Source organism: Amblyraja radiata, chromosome 9 (assembly GCF_010909765.2).
Source record: "Amblyraja radiata isolate CabotCenter1 chromosome 9, sAmbRad1.1.pri, whole genome shotgun sequence".
NCBI lineage: Eukaryota > Metazoa > Chordata > Chondrichthyes > Rajiformes > Rajidae > Amblyraja > Amblyraja radiata.
Window position 1 is genome coordinate 8927725 of NC_045964.1, and position 27939 is coordinate 8955663.

A 27939-nucleotide genomic window follows, 5' to 3' on the forward strand; every position below is an offset into this window, starting at 1 on the left:
CTTCTACATGTTGGTTTAGAAAACTATCCGCATACATACCAAGAAATCCACTTCCTCAGCACCCCTGCCAATTTGATTCACCCAATCTATATGTAGATTGAAGTCACCCATTATAATTGTTTTACCTTTGTTGCACGCATTTTTTATTTTTATTTTATTTTATTAGAAGTAAGTACAATCATATGGCACCAAAGTGCCTAATATATATTTTCATAATACATTTTATGTACAACTTCTTTTTTTTTTGTTACATTGAAAAAAGATTAGAATAAGAAAAATAAGTTAGATAGTAAAGGATAGAAAGATGTGAAATATATAGTGTGTGAACAAAGAAAACGAGTAAATGAAGAAAGTTGAGAAAGAGAAAATAGAAAAAAGAAAATTAAATTAAAAAAGGAGATCATTATTTATAATCTTGACCAACCCTCGTCCAGTCCTGAAACAGTTATTTTTTACAATTGTGTTGCACCATATGATTCCAAAAAAACAAAGAATGGAGACCAACTCGTTATGAATTGGTCTGATTTATCCATTAGGAGGAATCGCATTTCCTCAAGTTGAGCGGTGTCCAACATACTTGCAATCCACATTTTAAGCGTTGGTATTGATGTACCCTTCCAAAATTTAAGTATTAATTTTTTTGCTATTATTAAACCATAGTTAAAGAATAGATTTTGAGATGTGTTCAACTTATTCCCATCTTCCATTGCGCCAAATATAATCATTTCAGTATTAGGTTCCATTCTTGTCTTGAATAATTTTGTAAATATTTCAAAAATATCATTCCAAAATCTATAAAGTTTTATGCAGGAAACTAAGGAGTGTGTTATAGTTGCATTTTGGGCTAGACGTTTATCACAAGTGGCGGATATATTTGGATAAAATGTGTTCAATCTTGTTTTTGAATAATATAATCTATGTACAATTTTAAATTGAATTAGATTATGTCTTACATTAATTGAACATTTGTGAATATATATCAAGTATTTTTCCCATGTAACCTTCGTAAGTACCTCTGTCGATGGTAGGTCTATATTTAGAATACTATTATATAAATATGATATTAATTTTTGTGAGTCAGCTTCAATATTCATTGCTTCTTCCAATACTTCAGAGGTTATTTTTTGATATCCTTATATATTTTTTTTCATGAAATCGCAAATCTGTAGATATTTAAAATATTGGTTGTTTTTCAATTTAAATTTTAATTGTAATTGTTGGAATGATAGTAGGTTTCCCATTTCGTACATATCCCCGATCCTTCTAATTCCGAGACTTTCCCATTGGTTATATGTCTTATCAATAAGAGATGGTTTAAATAAAGGGTTATTCGCTATTGGCATTAACAATGATAGATTTCTTAATTTTAAAGATAATTTTATTTGTTTCCAAATTCTTATTGTACCATATATAATTGGGTTCTTCTTATATATTGTGTTATTCAGTTTTTTTGGGGAAAAGAGGATCGTTCCTATATAACAAGGATGGCAATCCTCCTTCTCCATTTTTATCCATTCTGTCTGTTGGGTAGAACTATCCAACCAATAAATCATATTCTTAATATGCACTGCCCAGTAATAATACATAAAATTCAGAAGTGTGTCCCCCGACCTCTTTTGGTTTACATAAGTGTTTTTTTGTGATCCTATGTGATCTATAGTCCCAAATATAATTAGTAATATTAGAGTCTAATTTAAAAAATATATATTTTGGTATATATACCGGTATAGACTGAAATAGGTATAGTAATTGTGGTAGGAAGATCATTTTTATTGCATTTATTCTACCTAATAACGATAAGGGAAGTGTTTTCCAAAATTTAATCAGCGTATTAAGTTTATTTAATAAAGGTATGAAATTAGCGTTGAATAATGCTTTATATTTTCTAGTAATCTGAATACCCAAATATTTAAATGTTTCTGTTGCGATTTTAAAGGGGAACTTCAATAAGTGTGTAGGTTCTTGAGGTTTTAATGTCATGATTTCACTTTTATTCCAGTTTATTCTATATCCAGAAAAAGACCCAAATTCCTCTATTAAATTTAATAAATTTGGTATGCTCATTTGTGACTTTGTAATATATAAAAGTATATCGTCCGCATATAATGAGATTTTATTCTTTGTCCCTGGTATTATAGCCCTGAATATTCAGATGAATTCTTATACTTTCAGCCAGGGGTTCTATCATAAGGGCAAATAGCAGGGGTGATAATGCACATCCCTGCCTATTACCCCTTGATAGTTGAAATTTTTGAGATAACATGTTATTAGTTAAAATTCTTGCCATCGGTTTATCATATAATAATTTTACCCATGTTATAAAATTCTCTCCCATATTAAATTTTTGTAGTACTTTATATAAGTATTGCCACTTTACCTGATCAAATGCTTTCTCTGCATCCAAAGAAATAATTGATATATCTTCTTCCTCTACTTTATGCGAGTACATTATATTAAACAGACGTCTCAGATTATTAAATGAGTATCTTTTAGGTATAAACCCCGTTTGATCAGGGTTTATCAATTTACTAATATATTTGCTTAATCTTCTTGCTAAAATCTTTGCTAAAATTTTCTGATCTGTATTTAAAAGTGATATAGCTCTGTATGAGCCCAGATCTTCTAAATCTTTATCTTTTTTTGGAATAAGCGTAATAGTTGATTCTGTTAGTGTTTCAGGTAGTTTGTTTTCTTTAAAAGCATGGGAGTATAAATTAAATAAATAAGGGGCCGTTATCTCATGAATTTTTTAATAAAATTCATTATTAAAACCATCTGGTCTTACAATTTTTCAGCGATTTTATTGTTTCACCTATTTCTTTGATTGTAATTTGAGCTCCTAGTTCTTCTTGTTCCAAAAGGTCCAGTATTGGAAGATTACAGTTATCTAGAAATTTTTTTATTTTACTATCTTCTATTTTAATTTTAGATAGATATAAGTTTTGGTAAAATTGAGCAAATCTATTATTAATATCTTTAGGTAGTATTAGTAATTCACCTTTCTCTGATTTAACTTTGGTTATAGTATTTTCCTTTTCTTGTTTTTTCAATTGGCGAGCTAAAAGCTTATGTGGTTTGTCACCAAACTCAAAATGTTCCTGTTTTGTAATTTGGAATAGTCTTATTACTCTTGCCGATAAAATTCGATTAAGTTTAAATTTCAGTAATATTATCTTATTGTGTTTATCTGTCATGGAATCTTTAGCATTATCTAACTCTAACTCCCTGATTTCTTGTTCTAACAACATTTGTTCTGTCTTATTCTTTTTATTTTGGAAACTTTGATATGAAATTATAATTCCTCTCATAAATGCCTTAAAAGTTTCCCATAATAAAGAAGGCAAAGTACCTGGTATATCATTTGTATCGAAAAAAAGTTTCATTTGTTGTTTTAAATATTGATAGCCTTGCACGTCATTTAAAATATGTGTATTAATCCTCCAAAAAATTTTTTTACCCGGCATTCCCTCAAATTTTACTGAAAATGTCAACGGAGAGTGATCTGAGATACTACTAATGTGGTATGTTGGGTTGTTTGTATATGGCATTAATTTCATATCCACTTAAATATAATCAATTCTTGATTAAGTTTTATGTACCGAAGAGTAAAACGAGTATTCCCTTCCAACTGGATTAGCAGATCTCCACACATCTATTATATTAGTATTTTTTATATATGTATTTAGAAGTTCTCTAGTCTTAGATTTTAAATTACTCTTCCTATGTTTTGCTGATTTATCTAGATATGAATCTAAAACACAGTGAAAGTCCCCCCCTATTATCACATTTTGGTAATTAAACTCTGATGTTATGTCTATAATTTTATCAAAAAATTGGGGGTTGTCAAAATTCGGAGCATAAATATTTATCAAAGTTAGTGGGGTTGCATAAATTTCTCCCGAAACTATAATATACCTTCCCTCTTTATCTGATATAGTATTCTTTAATTGAAAAGGAATACCTTTTCTAATAAGAATAGCCGTACCCCTAGATTTAGAAGTAAATGAGGAGTGGTATGTCTGGCCTATCCAATTCGCCTTTAATCTCATTTGTGTTTGCTGTTTCATGTGTGTTTCCTGCAAAAACATTATGTCGCTTTTCAACGATTTTAGTCGGGCAAAAATTTTACCACTCTTAATTGGTTCGTTGGCACCCCTTATATTCCAACTACAAAATGTAATTCCTCCATTCTTTATTTGCCTATCGTCTTGCATTGTAAATCAAGGTAATATTCCTGAATCATATGGTGCAACCAAATACCTCAGAATTTTAGGAGTTGGGTGGTCATCCCGGATTATTAGATTTATATTGCATCTCCTTCTTGTAAAGTGCCTTAGAAAAAGAAAGAAAAAATGTGATATACAATTACTTTCAAAAAAAATAAACATAAAAATCTTGATTGTGCATAAAAAAAAAGGTGCTATTAAGGTATCTAAGGAAAGATACCTTAAAGACGAATAGCCATCAATGATGGCAAAAAATGTATAGACCTCCGTGATGTTGTTATACATTGAGCTCCTCCCCCTTGGTGAAGCCTCATAAAGTTACATACCGTTTCATATTTTGTCTTTTCTTATATCAAACCAGCGCCAGTGAAAGCCGAGAGAAATTTTTTTTTATCAGGAAGAGACACAAGGAGAAAAAAAAACAAATATAGAACACAACATATACACGATTATATAAGTATATATGTCCTTCCAATTTATCCAATCTTAATCTAATCTAAACTTTCCCATATATATCCACCCAGGATTCTTACATAGTATCCCATTCTATAACTACCATACAAGCGTACCAATCATACAAGCAGGTACCAAAGGGTTAACTACTGTACAAGCAGGTACCAAGGGGTTGAATATAACCAAGCTCTCTGAATAACACATTCCAGCGAGATAAGCTTTATAATTGTCTAGTTAGCTCGGCCATTTTAATCAGTTCAAAACTCTGTAAAAAGTTCAATCTTCTTCCTTGTCGGCAGCTTGCCCCGGTGTTTTCTTAACGATATCCTCTGCATACTTTAAAGCTTTTCCGGGATCTGCAAATGAGCATTCAACGCCGTTATAAGAAACCTTCATTTTTCCGGGAAAGTAAATTCCATATCTTACTCCCGGGACATCCCTCAAAGTGTGTCTTGCATGTGTAAACAATCTAATTTTCGGGACTACCTCGGGAGAGTAATCGCGAAATATTCGCACATTATCCCCACGGTATGTCAGCTTCTTCCCATGAGCGATCTTTTTCAATATAAATTCCACTGAAGAGATGTCACGGAATTTCACAATTATCTGTATTGAATAATTTGTTCCTCTTGCAACATACCCAACTCGGTGAGCGACGTCTATTCTTGGTTCTTCCGACAGTTCAGAGACATCTTTGAGTAAATCAGTAACGAAAGTACACGCTGGAGATTCATGTCCCTCTCGTCCTTCCTCTACTCCGAGAATCCTCAGGTTATGTCTTCGAGCTCTTGCTTCCAGGTCCAGACATTTATCAGTCATTCTTCCAAGTTTTTCCTAATCAGTTTTTTGTGATTGTTTCAGACTCTTTATTTCTGAGACAATCTCTTTTATCTCATTCTCCATCTCTTCCATTATCTCATCCAGCTTTCCGATATCATCCTTCACACCTTTAAGTTTCTTGTTGTAATCATTTTCAATTCTGACACACTCTGATTTTAATCTCTTATCAAATTCCTTATACTGCTTTTTCAGTTCTTTTAACTCACTGCAAGTATTATGAATTTTTGAGAAATTCTCTCCATGCTAGTCTCCATACTCTGCTTGTTACTCTCCATATGAGACTCCGTACTTTGCATCTTCACCAGTGTAATGTTGATTGTAGCAGTCATATCTAAAAGCATTTGCTTTACCCCCTTCTCCTTCTTGTCTCCTTTTGTTGCCATTTCAAGCAGAGACCCTTGGCTGTAAGATTCTTCTTCTAAACCTTCTTCTGTCGTTTACAGAGTATCCAATACTTTCTCGAGCTGAAGACTGATAGTGTTTTTCTCTGGCGCCCTTGAACGATTATCTCTGCTCATTTAAACTCCCGATTTCACCATTAATCTCCCCGATTTTCACGTCACCTTCTGATGATATCACCCTTACACAACACCAGGCGACTCCGGTGAGTTTTTTTGAAATCGGTGCTGACTTTAAAACGGCTTTTTATAATTTTTTACGGGGGAGAAGCTCAATGCCGCGCCTTAATACTCCATGACGCCACCGGAAGTCCGTTGCACGCATTTCTAATTATCTGTTTGATGCCATCCCCAACTCCACTACTACTGTTAGGTGGCCTGTACACAACTCCCACTAGCGTTTTCTGCCCCTTAGTGTTTCGCAGCTCTACCCATATCGATTCCACATCCTCCAAGCTAATGTCCTTCCTTTCTATTGCGTTAATCTCCTCTCTAACCAGCAACGCTACCCTGCCTCCTTTTCCTTTCTGTCTATCCCTCCTGAATATTGAATATCCCTGGATGTTCAGCTCCCAGCCTTGGTCACCCTGGAGCCATGTCTCCGTGATCCCAACTATATCATATTCATTAATAACTATCTGCACATTCAACTCATCCACCTTATTACGAATGCTCCCTGCATTAAGATACAAAGCCTTCAGGCTTGTTTTTACAACACTCTTACCCCTTATACAATTATGTTGAAAAGTGGCCCTTTTTGATTTTTGCCCTGGATTTGTCTGCCTGCCACTTTTACTTTTCACCTTGCTACCTATTGCTTCTACCCTCATTTTACACCCCCCTGCCTCTTACACCCATTCCCCTGCCACATTAGTTTAAACCCTCCCCGACAGCACTAGCCCTAAGGACATTGGTTCCATTCCAGCCCAGATGCAGACCGTCCTGTTTGTACTGGTCCCACCTCCCCCAGAACTGGTTCCAATGCCCTAGAAATTTGAATCCCTCCCCCTTGCACCATTTTTCAAGTCACGTATTCATCTGTAATATCCTCCTATTTCTACTCTGACTAGCCCGTGGCACTGGTAGTAATCCAGAGATTATTACCTTTGAGGTCCTACTTTTAAGTTTATCTCCTTGCTCCCTAAATTCACCTTGTAGGACCCCATCCTTTTTTTACCTATATCGTTGGTGCCAATGTGCACCACGGCAACTGGCTGTTCACCCTCCACCTCCAGAATGTTCTGCAGCCGTTCAGTGACATCCCCGACCCTTGCCCCAGGGAGGCAACATACCATCCTGGAGTCTCGTTTGCGGCTGCAGAAACGCCTATCTATTCCCCTTAGAATTGAATCCCCTATTACTATTGCCCTTCCACTCTTTTTTCTCCCCTCCTGTGCCGCAGAGCCACCCATGGTGCCATAAACTTGGCTGCTGCTGCCTTCCCCTGATGAGCCATCTCCAACAGTATCCAAAATGGTATACCTGTTTAGGAGGGAGATGACCGCAGGGGACTCCTGCACTACCTGCCTACTGCTATGCTGGCTATTGGCCACCCATTCCCTTTCTGTCCTCTTACCTTTTACCTGCGGCGTGACCAACTCACTGTACGTGCTATTCACGACTTTCTCAGCATCGTGGATGCTCCAGTATGAATCCAACTGCAGCTCCAATCGTTCAATGCGGTCTGCCAGTAGCTGCAGCTGGACACACTTCCTGCAAACGTAGTCATCAGGGACACCGACCATATCCCTGATCTCCCACATGTTGCAGGCTGAGCAAACCACGGGGCTAATCTCCACTGACATAGCTTACTCCCAAATTAAAAATCAACTCCCTCACACTTTAAAAATCCTTATCCTTTAAACTGTATCTTTACTAATAAATACTGTACCCTTAAGACTGCAAAAAGTTGAAAGCACTGCCCAACCCATCATGGGCTCTGATCTCCCTACCATCGAGTGGATCTATCGCAGTCGCTGCCTCAAAATGGCTGCCAGCATCATCAAGGACCCTCACCATCATGGCCACTTACTCATCTCCCCGCTGCCTTCAGGTAGAAGGTACAGGAGCCTGAAATCTGCAACATCCAGGTTCAGGAATAGCCGCTTCCCCACAGCCATCAGGCTATTAAACTCAACTCAAACAAAACTCTGATCATTAATAGCCTATTACACGTTATCTGTTTATTTATGTGTGTTATATATATAAATATATATACATATATATTCATTGGTATATGGTCACACTGAGCAGTTCTGTTCTGTATTTATTTATGCATATTATATATTGTGCTGAAGCAAAGCAAGAATTTCATTGTCCTATCTGGGACACATGACAATAAACTCTCTTGAATCTTGAATACATGAACAGAGAGAATACAATCCCAGAGAAGGTACAATTTGCAATACGATGTAGGTGGCTCAGAATCAACACTCTGGCAGAGATATTCTCTGAAGTATTCAAAATAGCCAAATATAGAATTCAGTGATAGACACAAAATGCTGGAGTAACTCAGCGGGATTGGCAGCATCTCTGGAGAGAAGGAATGGGTGACTTTTTGGGTCAAGACCCTTCTTCAGACTCCTATACAGAACTCAGTATATTGGAATGCAACAAATCATGCCACTAATGCTCATGGAGTCAATTGAACAACAGCAAGATTAACGAGCAATGGCTGCCTCACCAACAGTCTGTCAGTCCTTTGTGTTTTAATGGTGTTAAATGTATCTTCTTTAGCTTGTTTTATGTGGGAGGTTGGGGGAAACTTTTTCTAATCTCTTACCTAGACGGAGATGGGGTTTTTTTCCGTATTGTATCTCAGTCCGCACTGCGGGCTGACATAGTGGAGTTGGCGGTCTTTTCTGGAGACTGATTTTGAGAGCTCCACCGCGGTCGCCTGAGGATTTCCCATCGCGGAACGCGTGATCCTTTTGCCTGGGGTCGACCTCGGAACTCCAAACGTGCGGACTTTAACATCACAGAGCCCGCGGTCTCTGGTCAGAGACTGACTTTGGGAACTCTAAGCCGCGGGAGTTTTGACCACCCTGATGCGGGAGTTTAGATTGTCGCTATGTGGGATTTCGATCACCCCGACGCGGGGGCTTCGACTGCTGGCTACGGGAGTTTCGATCGCCCCGATGGATTGTTCAACTGCCCCGGGAGAATAATGAGGAAGAAGATTGGACTTTTTTGCCCTCCATCAGTGAGAAATGTGGGGAATCTGCTGTGGTGGATGTTTATGTTAAACTTTATGCAGTTGTGTGCCTTGTTGCTTTTTGTTTCGTATGGAAATCACTGCACCTTGATACGTGACAAAAGACCTTTGAAACCCTTTGAAGATCATACTGTATTGACAGCTTGGTCATATCAGGTTACTTTGTCATGTGCAGATGGAAATTATCTTAAGAAGTTCATTCACGTCACCTGGATATTGAACTTACATATTATTGAATTAGAAACAGCAGCACAAACCGTCAGTAGAAAAGCATAATTCAACACGAACTGGCAGCAAAGTCTCTGGAAGAAGTTGTATCTTGTGCAATTCTTTTCAGTACTTTATTGGGTGGAATGTTGCAGGTGTTTAAATAGACAATAGTTGCAGGAGTAGACCATTCAGCCCTTCGAGCCCGCACCACATCAATAAACATGAAATATTTCTCTTATTCTTGAGAGATAAAGAACCACTCATAAATAATGGCCTCACATTCAGAATAGACGGAAATTTGCTGTACAAGACTGCCACGAGTCTTCATCTGAATGGGGTTGTCAATTGAATCATAACTAGGTTTGGGGCAGTAATGAGCATGGGAAATGCTGAGTGATGGTATGGAGAAACAATGTTTTTTTTATACAGGTGAGGATGGATAAAAGTGAATAATGATTTGCAATTACTATAGTACAGATATTTGGAATAAAATGCAACAGTAACAGTGAAAAGGAGAGCAATGATACACTTGTTTGTGGGTGTGAGCAGTTTCCTATTGACATCTTCAACTTGACTTTTCAGTGCTTTTATTTGTTTGTTCGAGCCCCTTTCCTATCACATGGCTGGCCAAATTTGTTTCTGGCATGATTTCTAATTTCTCTACTTTGTTTGCCTTCAACAAGGTCTGTGACATTCTACAATGTCAAATGCTGCTTTGTACACACGATGAATTGCTTTAGCCGTGAATGATGGAGTCACTCTCAGTTTCCTAGCCTTGGGATCATTCCAGTTGCAGTTGCTGTAGGTATGTTGCAAAACCTACCTTAAGCGTCGCTGAAGATCTGTCCCAGCCCGTGTGTGCGATTATGGCGCCGTTTAGAGGGGGTCGGGTTTAAAACGCGATTTTCCCTAGGCTGTTCAAATCGAGCTTGTTCAGCCTACTAAGTTGATGACGAAAAATCGCTTAAGTTTCGCTCGCTGGAGCTATTTTTACATTTTACGGGTTTATTTAATTCTTATAGTAAGTTAAAAATTAACCTCTAAACCCGCAACCGCCGACAACGGGACGGATCTCATACAGGGGACAACGGAAGGTAGGTTGTTTATTTTTACATTAAAAAGCGCTTCTTAAGATCCCTTTATACAAAGTTTTATGTTGCGAGTAGCTAATTTGGGGCCCCATTATATCCCGCAGTATTTTTCTGGGCATTTGGGGCACAAATCTACCGCAATGTGAACGTTCTAAACCAGCGCGTGCCACAGGATCCCACTCGAAAGCTGATTTAAATGGCCATTAATTTACAGCAATTGAACACTAAATTCCTTCCATTTGGCCTATAAATTAATGTAAATGAGATTTAAAAATCATGTTTTATTGTGAATTCTTTGTGAATGTTATTTGGACACAGGCTATTTAAAAATGTTAATCTTTTCTTAAGAAATGGATAGATGTTTAGATCTAGTAATTGAAGTTTGGAATTAGCTACAATTGGGTAACTAACTAATTATATGCTTTAATTTCAGGTCATCCAAGTAAGATTGTTTTATATTTGTTTCAGAATGCTTCAATCTATGATAACTGAAAATTTCATTCAGTTCTCTTAATTTTTAAGAAAGTTATGGGCTTTTGATTGTCCAGGATCACAGCTTTTTTGTTATGTCCATAGAAAATCAATAGGGAACAAGATGCTAATTTCCGAGTATGAAAATGGCCATAACTTTTTTAATACTTGAGATATGAAAGTGAATTAGGTGTCAAATTAAACTTCTTTTTATGCTTTATCTGGTGGGATAAATTGCAGACTTGATTTTTAAAATCTCAAAATTTTGTAACATTACTAGTTGCTGGTCTGTGCATATTTTGTTATTGATCACTGTTATGCAAGAATATCACTCAAACTTCATAATGGAGGACAGTAGGTTTCATTAGTTTACTTGCAGCCCATAGGAACAGGCACAGTATCTCCCAGTACTGCAGTCTTCCCCAATGTGCAGGCATTCATGTAGTGAACTCCTTATAAGAGACATACCTGACAACCAAGGACCCGATTGCCCTAGTACATAATGAATATACCACTTTTAGTTTAGTTTCGAGAAACAGCGCAGAAACAGGTCCTTCGGCCCACCGAGTCCGCACTGACCAGTGATCCCTGCACATTAACGTTGCTGACACACTGAGGCCAATTTACACTTAGACCAAGCCAATTAACCTACAAACCTGTAGGTCTTTGGAGTGTGTGAGGAAACCGAAGATCTCAGAGAAAACCCACGTGGTCATGGGGAGAAAGTACAAACTCCGTGGGATCTCGACAAAAGAAAACACAAAAGTCTCTGCTACACATTTTTAAAAACATATTGTGAAATACAGTATTTACACATCTTCTAATACACACCAAACATTAGATTTGTCGGCTTAACTTCTGCTGCACAACGTAATTTATTTTAATTAGTTTTAACACAATACACAATTTAAAACACATTTGTTCCAGTATCAGGAAATTCAAAAGGTAATCTGTGAGTTTCGAATGCACCAACATCTTTTCAGAACTGGATTATCAAAACACTGAAAGTAATCTTATGCAACAATTCAATGATTGCTCTAGCAAGCAAAGCTCAAATTTCATTATACAAAGTAAATACAAAAGGTTCCCCGAAAGTTAAGCTTGGAATCTCCATGCTTAAGTTAAAAACTACACAGAAATTCTCCAAATTACCCGTATTTCCCGGCAATGAAGACGCTATTTTTTACCCAAAAATAAGGCACGAAAATTTACCTGGGTCTTGGAGGCCAAAGGTTAGGTTGTTAGTCAAGAAAGATAGACTTGGCTATCCCTCAGTACAGCAACATCAAGAACGATAGCCAAGGGGTGGGGGTGGAAGGGGGAGGGAGGTCCTTTCACAGCTTGTGGGAGTCTGGCCCGGGTCAGCACGGCGTGGGCTGCACAAATTCTCTGGGCCACCCGTGGTAATGTTGCGGGGAGGGCAGGAGCGTTGAGAAGGAGGGGGTCGGGGATCATGTCAGCAGCTCACTCAACGCTGCCGCAGCGCGATGGGCGTGGAGCCACCGCATTGTGGCCGGGGAGGGAAGTAGCTCGGATGGCTGCGAGCAGCTACCAGGACCGGACAGCGGAACCGGCCGCCAGCCAGCTAGTGTCCTTTGGCACAGGTGCAACCAGTGGAGGTGGTGGTTGGCGGGTAGCTACTGTGCGGAAGGCAGCCTGCTCCATCCCGGGCTCACTCTCCCTCTCTCTCTCTACTATTGACAGTATTGAAGTGGCGACGCCTCGCGGCTGCGGTCTCTGCAGTCCGTCTGTCTTTTTTTTCTCTTTTTGTACTGTTAAGTGCATGTTTTGGATGTAGTTTATATATTATTTTAGCTGTGTATATGTGGGGAGGATGGGGGGGTGGGACTTTTAAATCTCTTCCCTGTACGGGGTCCTGACCTTTTCCCTGTTGGGTCTCCGTTGTCATTGGGGCCTAGCACCGTGGAGCAGCCTCCAACCGGAACGACCTGGGGGCTCCAGTCGCTGAGCCTGCGGACTCACCATCGTGGAGCTGCCCAGCTTCGGAGCGTGGATAGCTGTGTTGGCATGCGGCTGCGACCCGACTTCGGAGCTTCGGAGGCTCCAGCCGCATGCCTGGTGGACGGTGACATCGGGAGCTCGCGGGTCCCTGGTGGTAGACCGCTTTTCGGAGCTCCCGCAATGGCAAACTTCTCCCGGCCGAATTGCGGAGTTGACAACGACCCAGAGCGGGGCCTTACATCGCCCGGCATGGCTTTAACAGCCGCGGGACTTGCCATCGCCCGCCGGGGGCTCCAACATCAAGACCCGGAGCGGGGCCTTACATCGCTGGGCTCGGCCTTAACGGTCGCGGGACTTACCATCGCCTGCTTTAACATCGGGAGAAGAATAAAGGACAGGGGAGTGACAAGACTTTGCTTTCCATCACAGTGAGGAGGTATTTGGGGATTCACTGTGATGGATGTTTATGTAAATTGTGTTAATTGTGTAACTTGGTTTCTTTCTTGTTTGTATGACTGCAGAAACGTAATTTCGTTTGAACTTAGGTTCAAATGACAATAAACGTTATTCTATTCTATTTCTATTCTATACTAGTCCCGGGGCTCGCAGGCGACTTGGGAACTGCAGCTAGTCCTGGGGACATGAGGGATCTGGGAACTGAAGCCAGTCCTGGGGATGCGAGGGATCTGAGAACTGCAGCCAGTCCCGGGGCACGCAGGCGATGTTGCCGACCCCTGGACTAAACCAAACCCTTGATTCTGTCCCGCCATCCTTTTCTCAAAATGTAGCAACTTAAATTGTGGGTGCATCTTCGCCGCAGGTGCGTCTTAATTGCCGGGGAAAACGGGAGTTAAATTGAAGATTCCACGTAGCAAGATAGAACTAGGAATACCTAGCTTTAGCTGAACTCCCTGCAAATAATAGCACCGCAGCATTCAGCCATGATCAGTGCAACTTCATGATGGACAATACCAGAAACTATATCAGATCCATTATCCAAACCTGCACTTAGTAATTTAATAACATTCAATACATGATCACCACAGATCTACATCGTCTGACACACGAGCGAATGAACCACATATCTCCAAACCTCAATTTCATATTTAAACTCCCCATTGGAGAGATCGAACATACGTTTGCTTTCCGTAAAATTACTATGAGCAGGCAAGAAGCAACTATGAAGTCATTTTGAAGTTATTGTGTTCTTCCAAAGCAACTTCTGGACCCTCCATGCTGGTTTGTTGTGGGGAGGAGATTCGAGCCAAAGCAGGCATAGGCTTGCTACTCTCTGGAGAAATCTCAGATTCTGACTCAGTCTGGTCTGATGATTCACCTTTCCCAGACCCCTTAACTAAACCAAGTGGTGCCAGCTTAGGCATGGGTCTCCAGTGCAGATCCAAAGAACTTGGGATCTCTGTATTTGTTGAAGAGGAAGTTGTCTTCATATGGATGAGTGGCGGAGGAGAAACGTTTACTGAACTGTTTGAACCACTCATAGAGTTGCCCTCAAAGTCAAGTGTGCAATTATCTAACTCACTCTGAGAATCCACAGGCATCTCATCGGCAAGCAATTGTTCAACATTCAAGTCTTCTCTTTCCAGCTGCAACACCAGGGGACTGGTGGAGCCACCGCACTCCCTCCCTTCCACTTGCTTCAGTACTGTCGTACTGTCAACAGCATCGATGTCCATCAGTCTTACTGGTCCATGGATCAACAATTCATCCATGCTGTCCCCTTGGCTTCCTCTGCCAATAAAGCCCAATGTGTGGTGGTCTGACATTGATGTATCTGGACTTTCTTCATCGGAGAAATGCTGATTTAAAAATGCAAGCTCGTTTAAAAGTGATGTGAATGGCTCATATCCCTCAGTGTCCACCATGTCACCAGTTGCTGAGCCATTTGCTTTCAACAATGGTTTGAGGAGCTGAGATGCTGATAGTTCTGCATCTCTGTCACTCTGCCCACCAGCTTTGTCCATACTGCATGCCTGCAATCGGCCACTCATAACCTGCAGTTCCAATTTATCTCCAAGTATTATCTCAGTCACAGATTTCGACTCTCCTGGGACCAAATCTTGATTCCAAGAATGCCTTGCACAAGACACTGCGGCTCCATCAGGCAAACCAGACAGATCCAGCGCTTTGGGTAACTCAGCGTTATTGTCAGCATTCATTGAATGAGAATCTGCAGTCTGTTGGGTTTGTTGCTGGGCACATTCGGATTCTGGGGCCTCTGATGAAACAAGAAATGACATGGCCTCACTCTCATCAGGTGCAGTAAACTGCCCAGATGACTGCGAGTTGCTCTTTATAATGGGCAAACTTGGTTTCTTACTGGTCGTAGGATTAAGCTGTTGTGATGTATGCTTCCTCCCTTTCACGCTGAAATCACGTGGCTGTGGAACCAGTGCACAAGAATCATTCGCTTCTTCTAGATTCAGCAATAGGGATTCGCCAGTTGCCAATGACATTACATTCACTATTCTCGGCATCATGAATGAAGACACTTCATCATCTAGGGTGACACACAAAACAAATAAAAACGTAATTGCAAGATTAGTAATCTACTATTGATACCTTTTTTCGTAGTTTCAATCTACAACAAGTTTATTAACAAGTTATTTTTGTCTATCATGTTTCCAGTAATGAAATGTGCAAACAACAAATTCCCTCAACCAATGTTGCTCCTTAAATGGTTACTGTGAGGTGTGCAACCTTAGCTTGGGTGAGTCACTTTGGATGTGTATTCCCATGAACTGCCAGGCCATCATCCAGAACTCAATGATCAGGTATGAAAAAGTAACATGTGAGGAATATCAAAAAACATAAGACACAAAATGCTGGAGTAACTCAGGACTGGAAAAAAATAAATGTCACCCTTCTCTCCAGAGATGCTGCCTGTCCTGCTGAGTTACTCCAACATTTTGTGTCTATCTTCTGTTTAACCCAGCATCTGCAGTTCCTTCCTACACATCAAGAAACATATTTCCTGTACTGCAAATTAATTGTAATTACATGGAAATCCTCATAACAACAAACATGACTCACATAACATCAGTTAATCTTATCTCATATGTTGTTATGGGACTATCAGCACATTTGTGTGGCCAAGCACACTCTAAAACAGGAATCTGGGACCAATGAGAAGGATGGTCAAGCTGATCTTAAATCAGCTAGGCCGCCAGACATTCAGTCGGAGCTCACAAGTTAGTGATGCTAAGACAAGAAACGGTGTTACTGATCAGTGATTGAATATTCAACATAAATATCGGTTCAGGGAAAGCGAAAGAATAGGGAAGCAGACTCATTGTAGTCTTGGTTTCTTGCCTCTCCTTTATTTGGAGGGGTGCATTCAAAACGTCCCTCAAGGGCTTTGATCCATTGAGGTGACTTACAGTGGCTGGGTGGGAGGGATATTCAACTGATCAAGCAGAGAGGTTTCAGGAAGGCCACAGCAGGGGCATAACCAATCAGCAGCATAATCAGCAGGAAGAAACTTAACAACAGCCAGCGAGGATCACAACCACGCAAAAGCTTACTTTGTGAGTTCCAATCAAAGGTGTGGACAGCAACAGCACCACCTGAGATGGAGACCAACCTTCATGAAGAGTAGAGAACCCCACACTCTGGGAGCCCAGTGAAGATACCAGTGACAAACACCAAAGGTGACAGATGGTAATTTGGGACTCTGATAGATAGACCCTAAAGTATTGCATGATTAACTGTGTGGATGTGTGTGTGAATAAAGCTGCCTTTGCACTGGGATCTGACAATCTCAAAACTATAAAGCACTGGGTAAAGCAATCCCAAAAGGGACATTCATCAGTGCTCAGAAAGAGTAGAGGCAACAGTTATAGCTTTAGCCATTCCTCATCAACCAAAGTACCAAGATAATTCGATACTAAGTTAGAATGATTGAAGTTGAATTAGAATGAATCCCCAGACCCTCAAAGCTTCTTCAGGTGTCAGAGGTTATGGGGAGAAGGCAGGAGAATGAGGCTAGGAGGGAGAGATACATCAGCCATGATTGAATCGCGGAGTAGACTTGATGGGCCGAATAGCCCAATTCTGCTCCTATTTCTCTAGACCGTATGAACTTGTGTTGACTAACAACTGCAATGGTGTCGAAAGTGAAAGATTGTGTGCGGAGGGGGTGTTAATTGTCCGTCTTTATCTGGTGTCAGCCAGAAAGGGCACTCTCATCAGATTTCGACTGATGGGCGTTAACCAATATACATCCTGGAAACGGAAGTGTGAATGCATCTATTATTTTTTATAAGATCACAATTCTCTCCTCCATTTGAAATCTCCCTCACACTAATGTATTGGGACAATGGGCATATACTGAAAACTTGAGTTCTCGGTATTTTAAAACATACTATGGAAATCAGAAAAGGAAATACTGATGTCGTGCTTACCAACTGAAACTGCGGCCACGTTCAATCTGGCATCGTTGCCTTGACACGCATCAGCCAAACCGAAGCTTACAGCCTCCATACCAAGTCTAGTGGTGAACTGTGTAGACGTTGTCAGTGTAGAACTGAGTGATCCCGCAATAGTAAAGTTGTTTACCTGAAGTGGCACTGGCAACCCTTGCAGTTGTATAGTAACTGAGGCAATGCCCAAAGGATAGGGAGTGACACAAAGGAAGAAGTGAGGGGGGGGGGCGGAGGGGAAGCCTTTCACAAATGTGGAGCACATTGAAGTTCCAGCCTAAACTCAATAGCATACCTGCAATAGTTGTTCCACTAACACCATCTCCCTTGGACTGGTTTTCACTTAGGTGTCCCTCAGTAGTGAAGACTGGAGTTTGGCCCGAAATAAGAGGACCCTTTAAAGTCGGAACGTGACCCTGTGGTGTCATCAGCAAACTTCCAGTTGTCAGCGGGATGGAGGAGGTTGAAGACTCTGTCAAAAAATTAACATCTCAATGACGACATTTCATTTCTAATCATGCAGCTAATAGTTCAAATGTCTTCCTCTTCTCTGTTCCCTGTCATCACTCACTGTTCTCTCCCACATATCATCCAGTGATGACATCTTTCTGGCTCTTCACTATATATTCACATCACCCTCCAATGACCTAATTTCAAACCTATTGCGTGTGTTTCAAACCTTCCCCCGATTATGTTTCCCACCACCCTACCACAGAACAATTACTCCCAGCTCAAACAAACAGCTCACCATCAGTCACCAAGTCAGAAACTCTCCCTGATCCTCTCACCTCTTTCCCCAATGCATGACCCACTTGCTCAGAGAGCTCTGCAATGGCTAAAACTCACAAAGAAAAGGCATTGGCACAAAGTTAAACAAGACGTGATGCACAGCACATTGACTTTGTGCACATAAGATTCATGCTGCAGGGGGCTCTGCAAAGTGATATGGGCCCTTAAACTGTTGTTTTCATGTATCTTTTAGGTCTTGTTATAATTTTTGGCCAATACCCAAACTGTTGTCAGGAATTCCTCCTTCACTTCAGATCAACAAATCTATTTTGATTTTTTCTTATGTCAGATCTCTTGAAAGGGGAGAAAGTTAAATCTCCTTGATCTTACCCACAGCATCAAATGCCAATTCAGCACGAGTCAGACAAGAGAGGCAGAAACATTGCAGTTAAGTGTGCGTCTGTTTCAACCAGACTTTATAGGTATCTTGAAGAAGATTGGGTCCCATACCTATGAAATACTTTTCTAAACACTAATTTTCTAAACATCACTGAAACACTCTCTCAATTTATAGCTCTAAACTCAAGAGTCAACTCTCATGGCAGCTTTAAAATCGTCCAACCAATGACAATGGCTGAGCTCATTTCCTCAACTTGGACAGCGATAGAATCAAGAATCAAGGGCGGCACAATGGCACAGCAGTAGAGTTGTTGCCTTACAGCGCTTGCAGCAATTGAGCCCTAGGTTCGATCCTGACTATGGTTGCTGTCTGTACGGAGTTTGTACATTCTCCTCATGAGTTTTCTCCGAGATATTCGGTTTCCTCCCACACCCCAAAGACGTACAGGTTTGTAGGTAAATTGTCTTGGTATAAGTGCAAATTGTTCCCAGTGTGTGTGTAGGATAGTATTAATGTGTGGGGATCGCTGGTCAGTACAGGCTCGATGGGCTGAAGAACCTGTTTCCGTACAGTATCTCTAAATCAAACATAAACCAATTGCAGAATTGCCTTGTTCTCCTTAACACAATATTAACATTGTCAATACACGACTACATTTTCCTTCTTAAAACCTTGTACATACAGTGCCCTCCATAATGTTTGGAACAAAGACCCATCATTTATTTATTTGCCTCTGTACTCCACAATTTGAGATTTGGAATTTGGAATAGAAAAAAACCGGATGTGGTTAAAGTGCACATTGTAAGATTTTAATAATGGCCATTTTTATACATTTTGGTTTCATCATGTAGAAATTACAGCAGTGTTTATACATAGTCCCCCCATTTCAGGTCACCATAATGATTGGCACCATAATCATTGTAAATTAAAGTAGTCATGTTTAATATTTTGGTGCATTTCCTTTGCATCCAATGGCTGCTTGAAATCTGCGATTCATGGACCACCAGTTACTGGGTGTCTTCTCTGGTGATGCTCTGCTGGGCCTGTATTGTAGCCATCTTTAGCTTATGCTTGTTTTGGGGACAGCCCCCTTCAGTTTGCTCTTCAGCATATAAAAGGCATGCTCAATTCAGTTCAGATAGGGTGATTGACTTGGCCACTCAAGAATTGATAATTTTCTAGCTTTGAAAAACTCCTTTGGTGCTTTAGCAGTATGTTTGGGATCATTGTCTTGCTGTAGAATGAACTGCCGGCCAATGAGTTTTGAGGCATTTGTTTGAGCTTGAGCAGATAGGATGTGTCTTTACACTTGAGAATTCATTATGCTACTACCATCAGCAGTTGTATCATCAATGAAGATAAGTGAGCCAGTACCTTCAGCAGCCATACATGCCCAGGCCATAACACTCCCACCACCGTGTTTCACAGATGAAGTGGTATGCTTTGGATCATTCCTTCCCTCCTCCATACTCTTGCCATCAGTCTGATATAAGTTCTTCAGTCTTCGTCTCATCTTTTTCCAGAACCGTGGTTTTCGATAAGATCTTTTTCCAGAACTGTGGTTGCTCTTTTAAGTACTTCTTAGCAAGCTGTAACCTGGCCATCCTATTTTTTGCAGCTGCCAAGTAGTTTGCATCTTGCAGTGCAGCCTCTGTATTTCTGTTCATGAAGTCTTTTGTGGACTGTGATCAAAGAGAGAATTATTCTGTCATCAGCTGTGGAGATCTTCCTTCGCCTGCAAGTCATTTTGTGCTTAGTAAGCTCACATGTGCTCTCTTTCTTCTTAATGATGTTCCAAACAGTTGATTTTGGTAAGCCTAATGTTAACTCTTTGACGGGCCTCTGGCTCACCCCTCTCGGACAAGTTGGCTTTTCTGACGGTTCTTTTAAACTATATACACTAGCTTACGCATGTTGGTAAAGAGGGATTGGTTAGGATGGCAAAAGAAACATGGTGGCATCCCAAAATTCGCCAGTAGGCGTTAAAACAGGCCTCGGAATGTGAAATTTGCAGGCGATACAATCCTGCCAAATCGGTAAAATGTCCAAAGGGAGTGGCACCAATGTCAGGCTGACCCTTCGAGTGTATACAGATAATTTTTATATTTTTACCATAGGTATTATAACATTGTTATAAGTATTGCTTAGAAATTGTAGATTTGTTGAGCCGATGGATTGAAGCTTTGCCAACGGTAAATGCGACAGCTGAGACTAGGGTAACACCTATTTTAAAATGAATCACACCTCGTTTTGGGTTGCCTACCATTATTAGTTCCGATAACGGTCCCCACTTTATCGCAAAGATTAATGAAGAATTGTGTCAGCATTTTATCATTAAACAGCAATTCCACTGTGTTCACCGCCCACAGCTGGCCGCAGTGGTCGAGAGGGCAAATGGAGCCCTGAAGACTAAATTGGCTAAACTAACGGAGGAAACAGGGCAGATTTGGGTTAAGGTCCTTCCCTTGGTCCTCTTTGAAATAAGGATGATCCCACATGGAGCTACTAAACTAACACCAGCTGAAATAATGTACGGCCGGCCGTTACGTACCCCCCGGGGTGTGACTAAGAGTGTGGAAGTTAGTTTTGACCTACTTGCCCTCAGCGATTAATGAATTACATATGCACAGCAATTAACCCATGCCTTGTCAGTTCTGAGAGGTACAGAAGCCACGATCAGTTGAACACGGGGAAATCCATACTACCAGGAAACTACGTACTGATAAGGAACTGGGATCGTAAGAAATTAGGACCACACTGGAAGGGACCGTACCAGGTGCTACTAACAACAGTAACCGCCATGAAGGTTGAAGACCATTCCCGTTGGATACATCTGACTGACTGCAAACGGATCGGAGAGCCAAGAAAGGACAAAAGGGCTCTTGACCCTCCTTTATGTCCTGCAATTGGCCCGGATGGGCTGGACCCGGGGAAATAATTTGTTTCAGTCTATGAGCTATGAATTTGCCCTCCGCGACAATAAAAGTACATGCTGAGTGTGTGCACACATCCAACAAAATGGTGGAAGAGGAATACCTCTCTTAACAATGCCCCTTAACAGTACTAAGATTCTGGTCTTACACAGTTTTGTATACATTTTGATTTCACCATGTAGAAATTACAGCAGAGGCAAATAAATAAATGATCGGCCTTTGTCCCAAACATTATGAAGGGCACTGTATCTCCATTCAAGGCATGCCTGTTTCTTCTAAGTGGCTCAGCCTCAAAAGTTCTTTCATTTAGTAGTGCAATCTTTGTAGAAGGTAGCAACAGAAATGAAACAAAAATAATAATTATCTTCCACTATTTCTATAATACTTCTGTGTATCAGAAAAACTGAATGTGGAAAATATTTTCCAAATATTAGGCAGCAGATTATGCAGATGAAATGTCTTCAGTAATAGGGGATCCAATGATCTTCAAGATACCTTTAACGCAGGAGGGTTCCACCCAACTCTCCTGTTACTCAGCGATGGAGAGGACAGACGTAGACTGCAAATTAACAAAAAGTGAACGGAAGAAAATATATCCAACCACTGTATTTAGAAATTGCTTAATATTGTTTACCAACTATAGATGGGAAAATAACAGTGTTACACCAAGTGGCTTTGACAATGTGCAATTATACAAAAATATTATACTACCTATAGAAGGCAAAATTACGTACGGGGAGGTGATGAATGTTTCCTGGTGAGAATAAGAGCTTTTGCTCGACCAGCCTCAGACATTAAGTCCTGTCCACTACATAGCATAGTGACATTGGGTGGTTTCTGGATTTGCAAATCCATGGCCACCTTCTGTAGAGAGTCCATAGATGATATAGATGCTGTATTCCAACTGACGGAATGCTGTTCACTTGCGTCATCTCCTTCCTGCATGGACGTTCTCTTCTCAACATCTAGTGCTCTCTGCTTTGCGCAGTTATATTCCAGTTTCTTCAAAATAGCTTCCTCAGTCTTCCCTACAAACAAAACATATAATAAAATAAATACAGCAATGATTAAATCTTAGGTAAGCTGATGTGAACATCTTCTTAACATCCTGAGCATCCTCTTCATAATTCTGCATCTCATGTCAACAAGTTAGGCCTCAATTGAATTAGTACATAATCCAAAATCCAGTTTCATTCCGTGCAACTGAAAGAAGTGAGGTAAGATATCCTTCCATGTTGTTCAAGGTTTCTGAGCAGTATGTCTTCTCTGTTGGATACGTGGATCTGTCTTTCAGTCTTATTCAGTCCCCTCCACCAATTCTTATTCTGTTGCCTATTCTGTTGCCCAGGCTGTCCCAGCGATGCCCCTTCCTGATGGACAGGAGAGGAGACCAATCCGTGCGGCGCTGGTTGACGGGCAAGGAGATTTGCGCATGTGCTGTTTTTAAGATTTTTAAGCCTCGATAACTTCTAAAATATACCATCGATCGGAATGAAACTTGTCTCGCAGCACAGAACAGTGAGTAAGCTGGCCGAAAATCGTAGCGCTATCGCGTACTGTTTTTGCGCAAATAGAAAAACCATGTAAACCAGAAGAGCACAAGATCAGAGTGTTAGTTATGTAGAGAAGATAGATAGAAGATAGAATAGAATGATGATGAGATTTTCTACATCAGTGCCTTAAAGATGTCCTCCTTTCCCCCTCACCACATTGACAGGGCTCTCAACTTGTCACCTGCATTTCCCTCACATCTGTTAGCCATCCTCAAATAAGCATAGGGTTTGCTCTGTCTTCACCATGTACCTCAGCAGCCTCCAAATTCAATGGGTAATTTCCAACATCTTCAATGGGTTGTAGCAATAAGTGAGTTCGCTATTCCAAAAAACGCAAGGAATCATGGGATTTGTCAGTCATTCAGCATAAAGAAAAAGCGAACAAAGCATTGACTGTATAAACTATAAATTAATTCATTTATTCATGTTTTAAGTGTAAAAATATATTTAATCTAAGGAATGGGGATGCCAGGTAGCGGGAGAGCAGGGTGTAACAGCGAGATAGAGGGGGAGATGTGAGTGGTAGACAGGGAGGGGGGTGGGGAAGACTGGACCGGCGGAGAGACATTCTCGGCAGCTGCACGCACACAGACCCGCGCCTCATTCACAGTCAGGATCGAAACCAGGTCCCCAGCGCTGCAAGCACTGCCGAACGGCCACTGGACTGTCCCCGTTCCCCCCCCACCTCCGAGTGTCCCATCCCTGCCCAGGGGACGGCTGGAGACATCCGAAGCAGCGGCGGCCCGCACGCCGATGACTGGCGCTTGGCCTCCGCCATCACCGAGGAGCCAAACTGACAACACGGACCGACGAGACAGCAGCCCGGAGCAGCATAAGCCCGCAGGCCAATGACAGGTGCTCGGCATCCGCCGGCACTGGACAAGGAGAGAAGTGCAGCCGACGGCCCCCGGCCCATCAGGAAAGGCCCCCTGGGAGCCGGAGCTAGTGCGTCCTCACTGCGCCGGCTGCAAGCCCGGCCCGACACCTCCGGCTGCCCCCAAACAGGGACGGGACAACCAGGAGGGGACGGGGACAGCCCAACAGCAACTCAACAGCACCAGCAACGCCGGAGACCACGGACCCCGAATTCGCTCACTCACCCACCGAAGCAAAAAACAATAAAAAACTACAAAATAATCTAAGCTTTTAACGAAGGAACAATACATACAACTAATTCATAGTTTGAAAGCAGTATTTTCTTACCAAGAAGAATCAAAGCTGGAAAAAACGGATGAAATGTGTCTGTAGCTTCACTACTATGTTTATGCAGTGACCTTTGACCTGGGCATGTGCAGTCGGAATACCAACGTTGCTAATTTACATTTATCCCTCCCCTATTAGTACTTCAAAGGGATTTGCTGCTCTGCTATTCCTTGGCCCGATCTTCCATCACCATCAACAATATCCTTTCTTATTACACCTACCCATGTAACATGTGCCCTCTTGCCTCTTCCCACCCTGGGACACAAATAATCTTTCCAGGAGAAGCAGCAAATCACTTGCAAATACAAATTTAGTGACCACTCTGTTGTACACGCATGCAATTTGCATGAACAATGCTCAGTTTCCAATCACCTGTCACAGTAATTCACTGTTCTCAACCATATCCTGGCCTGACTTTGGCTTCCTGCATGGCTCTAAGCATAATCTATGCAACTTCAAGGAACATCGCCTTATCTTCCATGTGGGCAAATGCAGCCCTTAAGACATAATGCTGAATGTAATAATTTCATCTGCCCCCCTTCCCACCCCATTTTTCCTCTCCCTTCACGGATTTGTTTTTTTTATCTTCCATCTCTGTCGGTATAATAATTGTCACCCAGGCAATTTGATTCTGCTCAATATCACAGACATTTCATCTGTTCTCTCCTACCTTTATCCTTGCTGTCACTTTATAAACTTTTGTTTTCTCACTTTTTCAGTTCTGGTCAAAGTTCTTGAACTAAAATGTCAACTTTGTATCTCTCCTCACTGATGCTGCTTGACCCACTAAGTGCTCTCATCATTTTCTGTTTTTGTCCCCTTGTTCTCAATTACTCCACAGGAGAAATATTTTCTTTCAATCCTATCAATTCTATTAATCATCTTAAAACATCCCATAGTTAGATCATCCCTTAATCTTTAATACTTTAGGGAACAAAGGGTTAAATATTCAGGTATCATCATTTAACCCTTCCAGCTCCAGTATAATCCTGAAGGATTTTTGCTGTACCCACTTCAAGGTTACCAAACTAATTCTTCCCAGAACATTCTTGACTGTGGACATCCTAAAAGTCCCAAAGAGTTGTCAGGGTACAGAGGGTTATGAGTTCCTGCACCTCATTGCAGAGATTTTTTTCCAACTTCCAATAAAGGTTTGCTGTTGCATGGTACCAAAACATTATTTTGATCTTTAAGGCCAACCTTTGTCTTCACAAATACTGTTCACTCACCACAACAGCAAATGATCTCAATTCTAGCAAACTAACAAAGAAAAGGCAGATGAACTGAATAGTTATTTTGTGCAAGTCTTCACAGTGGAAGGGACCAGCAATGTGCTAGAAATTCAATAGTCAGGGGGCAATCACCATTAATGAGGTTTGGGAAGTTGAAAGGTTTGAATAAGGATAAGGCACTGGGATCAGATGTACAATATCCTAGGGTTTTTGTCCATTTAGCTTAACTCAGTATATTATAATTATATCCATTTACCTTTAATATTATCTGCCTGTAATTATGGGGTGGGTTTTATACGTAGTCTGGGGCGTGTTTGTGGCTAGGTATCTGGCACAGACTCCCACATAGTTTTTACTTTAGTTCAGTGAAGACTAGGGGGAAGATATAGTTTTCGGCCATGATCGCGAGTATGATCACGAGTATGATTGAAACGTATATATGCTGGAAGACGATGTACTTATACAAGAACTTTTTATGAGTGATTTTACTGTTTTGTAATACTACAACAAAGAAACTATTAATCAAGAGACTGTTTCTGGAATATTCATCTTTCGATTGGTTGGAATGTCTCGTGGAGAGCTCATGTCATGCGTAAGATTACCTTCTGAACCCTATTCAGCATATTAGTGACTATCGAGGACCAAAACCTTGAGACATCGTAAAGACTTTCATTATATTTAGAGTGGAAAACTACCTTACTACCAGGAGGTCGAAGATTGGTCCCAAAGAAGGGGGACATAAGATTGAGCTGGATCTCCGTGAGAGATTACTGCCTGAAGAACTGGTTCCGTAGCAGAGGAACTGGAGGCTAAATCTCTGCCAGAGATTATAGCTCGACCTGGATTAGAGCCTACCCGCCGGTAGGTTAATCGACACAGCCACTCGATTTATCTGAAGACTGAAAACTTCACTGATCGAGTAATCGTGAGTAACGAACAGCTATTGTACTATGCTGTAAATTTGAAAGCTGGAACGTTTTAATTCGAACAGCTTCTTAACAAGATGCTGTGAAAAGTTTGTCACATTTTAAAGTGATTAGAAAGGGCAAACAAAAAGTCTATGAGATATACTTGAAGTTTCAGTTTTGGAAAGCAGCCAAGAAGCTCGTTTGCTAGCCAGCCTGGATAAAGTCAGGAGCTTGGTCTTGAGATGTTTTGGAATTGAGATTTATTTACATTCTTTCAAGATAAGTCAGCTCTGCACATTGAAATAATTGGATTGTTTTGAGTATCTGCCAGTTTGTATTTGAGAAGACCTTCGAAAATAATTGGATGCTTACATTAAGAATCAGTTAGAAGACTGAAGCCGATTGAAATCCTTCCTGCTCGTCCTGCTAGCAGATTTGGCAGACTACCAAAGACCTGTTTAATTCATGGAGCAAGAAGCAGGTAAGCCAGGCGAAGGAGCGCCACCAGCGGGAGCCATGGAATCTTCGACAGGTAAGTCAGGCGGAGAAGAGCCACAGGAGTATGAAGAAGAGCCAAAACAGAGAAGATGTAGCCAATGAACACAGAAGTCCACTGAAAAGGCCCGAGTTCCATTTCTGGAGAAATGCCAGAAAGAGAAAAACAAGCTATGAAAACAGATTTTCAATTTAATAGAGAACCATGCATCCTGAAGAGAATGCTAAAAAGGTAAAATCTAATCATGAGCGACTAGTCAACCACCTCCGCCTTGTATTGACTAGTATTACTGGGCCTATGACGGAGGTGGAAAACAAAGGGCATAATCAGTGGTTTCAAGAAGCAATAGAATATCTTATGGTGTCGTGGGTAACATTGAACAATGGTTATTTGAAATTGAACAGAAAACCGTGTGCTCTACAGTCGGAGAAGCTATGCAATAAGGTACCCAAATTGAAGAAGAAGTAACACCACAAGATAGTGTCTCAAATGTCTAAACACAAAGACCAGGACACAAAGCTGGTTCTGTGGTCAGTTCAATTTCAAGAGTTTCTGCTCAAATGACCAGGAAGCCAAAGCTGTAGTTGCTGCTCTCTCACTAGAAACTGTCGCCTTGGAAAGAAAACATGAGATTGAGGAAGAAGAACAGCTGAGGAGAGAGGAAGAACAGCGGAGGAGAGAGAAGGAAGGGCTGAAAATGGCCACGAAGTTGGCAATTGCCGTGGTGAAGAAAGAGGTGATGGAGAGTCGGGGATCAAAATGTGGCTCAAAAGTATCTCAGAAGACGAGTTCCTCAGTCCAAGAAGGAGCTGCTGGGCTGGAGACAGCAGCTGGGTTAAATCTATGGCCGGAGTCCACCTGGTGTCGCTGCTTTGAGTACTCACTGAACAAGTGGTTGGCCGACAATGCCTTATCTCAACAACAGGATGGTAGAATGAAGTAACAACATTTATAGGCCTCCTGATGAGGCTTGTAACAAACCACCAATTCGGCATCCTCTTCAGAAGCCTGATATGCAGGCCCGGCTGCCTATCAATCATTTGTACCCAGACATGAACAAACAAACGTGAACAAACAGACTCGTGACGAAGCTTACCCAAGGCAGTACCCTTCACAGATGCCTGTTCAATATACATCTGTGACTAACCAGAGATCTCTAAATGAATTATTTGAATTGGTGA

At 41.1% G+C, this 27939-nt stretch overlaps 2 protein-coding genes across 2 annotated transcripts in view; both read right to left on the bottom strand.

The window, feature by feature from the left end:
• Positions 1–27939, bottom strand: part of LOC116976742 — a 415857-nt gene that overhangs the window by 226269 nt on the left and 161649 nt on the right. The gene's annotated exons all lie outside the window — the stretch shown is intronic.
• On the bottom strand, positions 13857–17485 carry LOC116976747 (MAX gene-associated protein-like). The gene is made up of 2 exons (XM_033026646.1): positions 17287–17485; positions 13857–15383 (listed from the first exon to the last, which is right to left on the bottom strand). The coding sequence occupies exons 1-2, from the start codon at positions 17363–17365 to the stop codon at positions 14044–14046; spliced, it is 1419 nt and encodes a 472-aa protein (XP_032882537.1). The 5' UTR covers positions 17366–17485; the 3' UTR covers positions 13857–14043.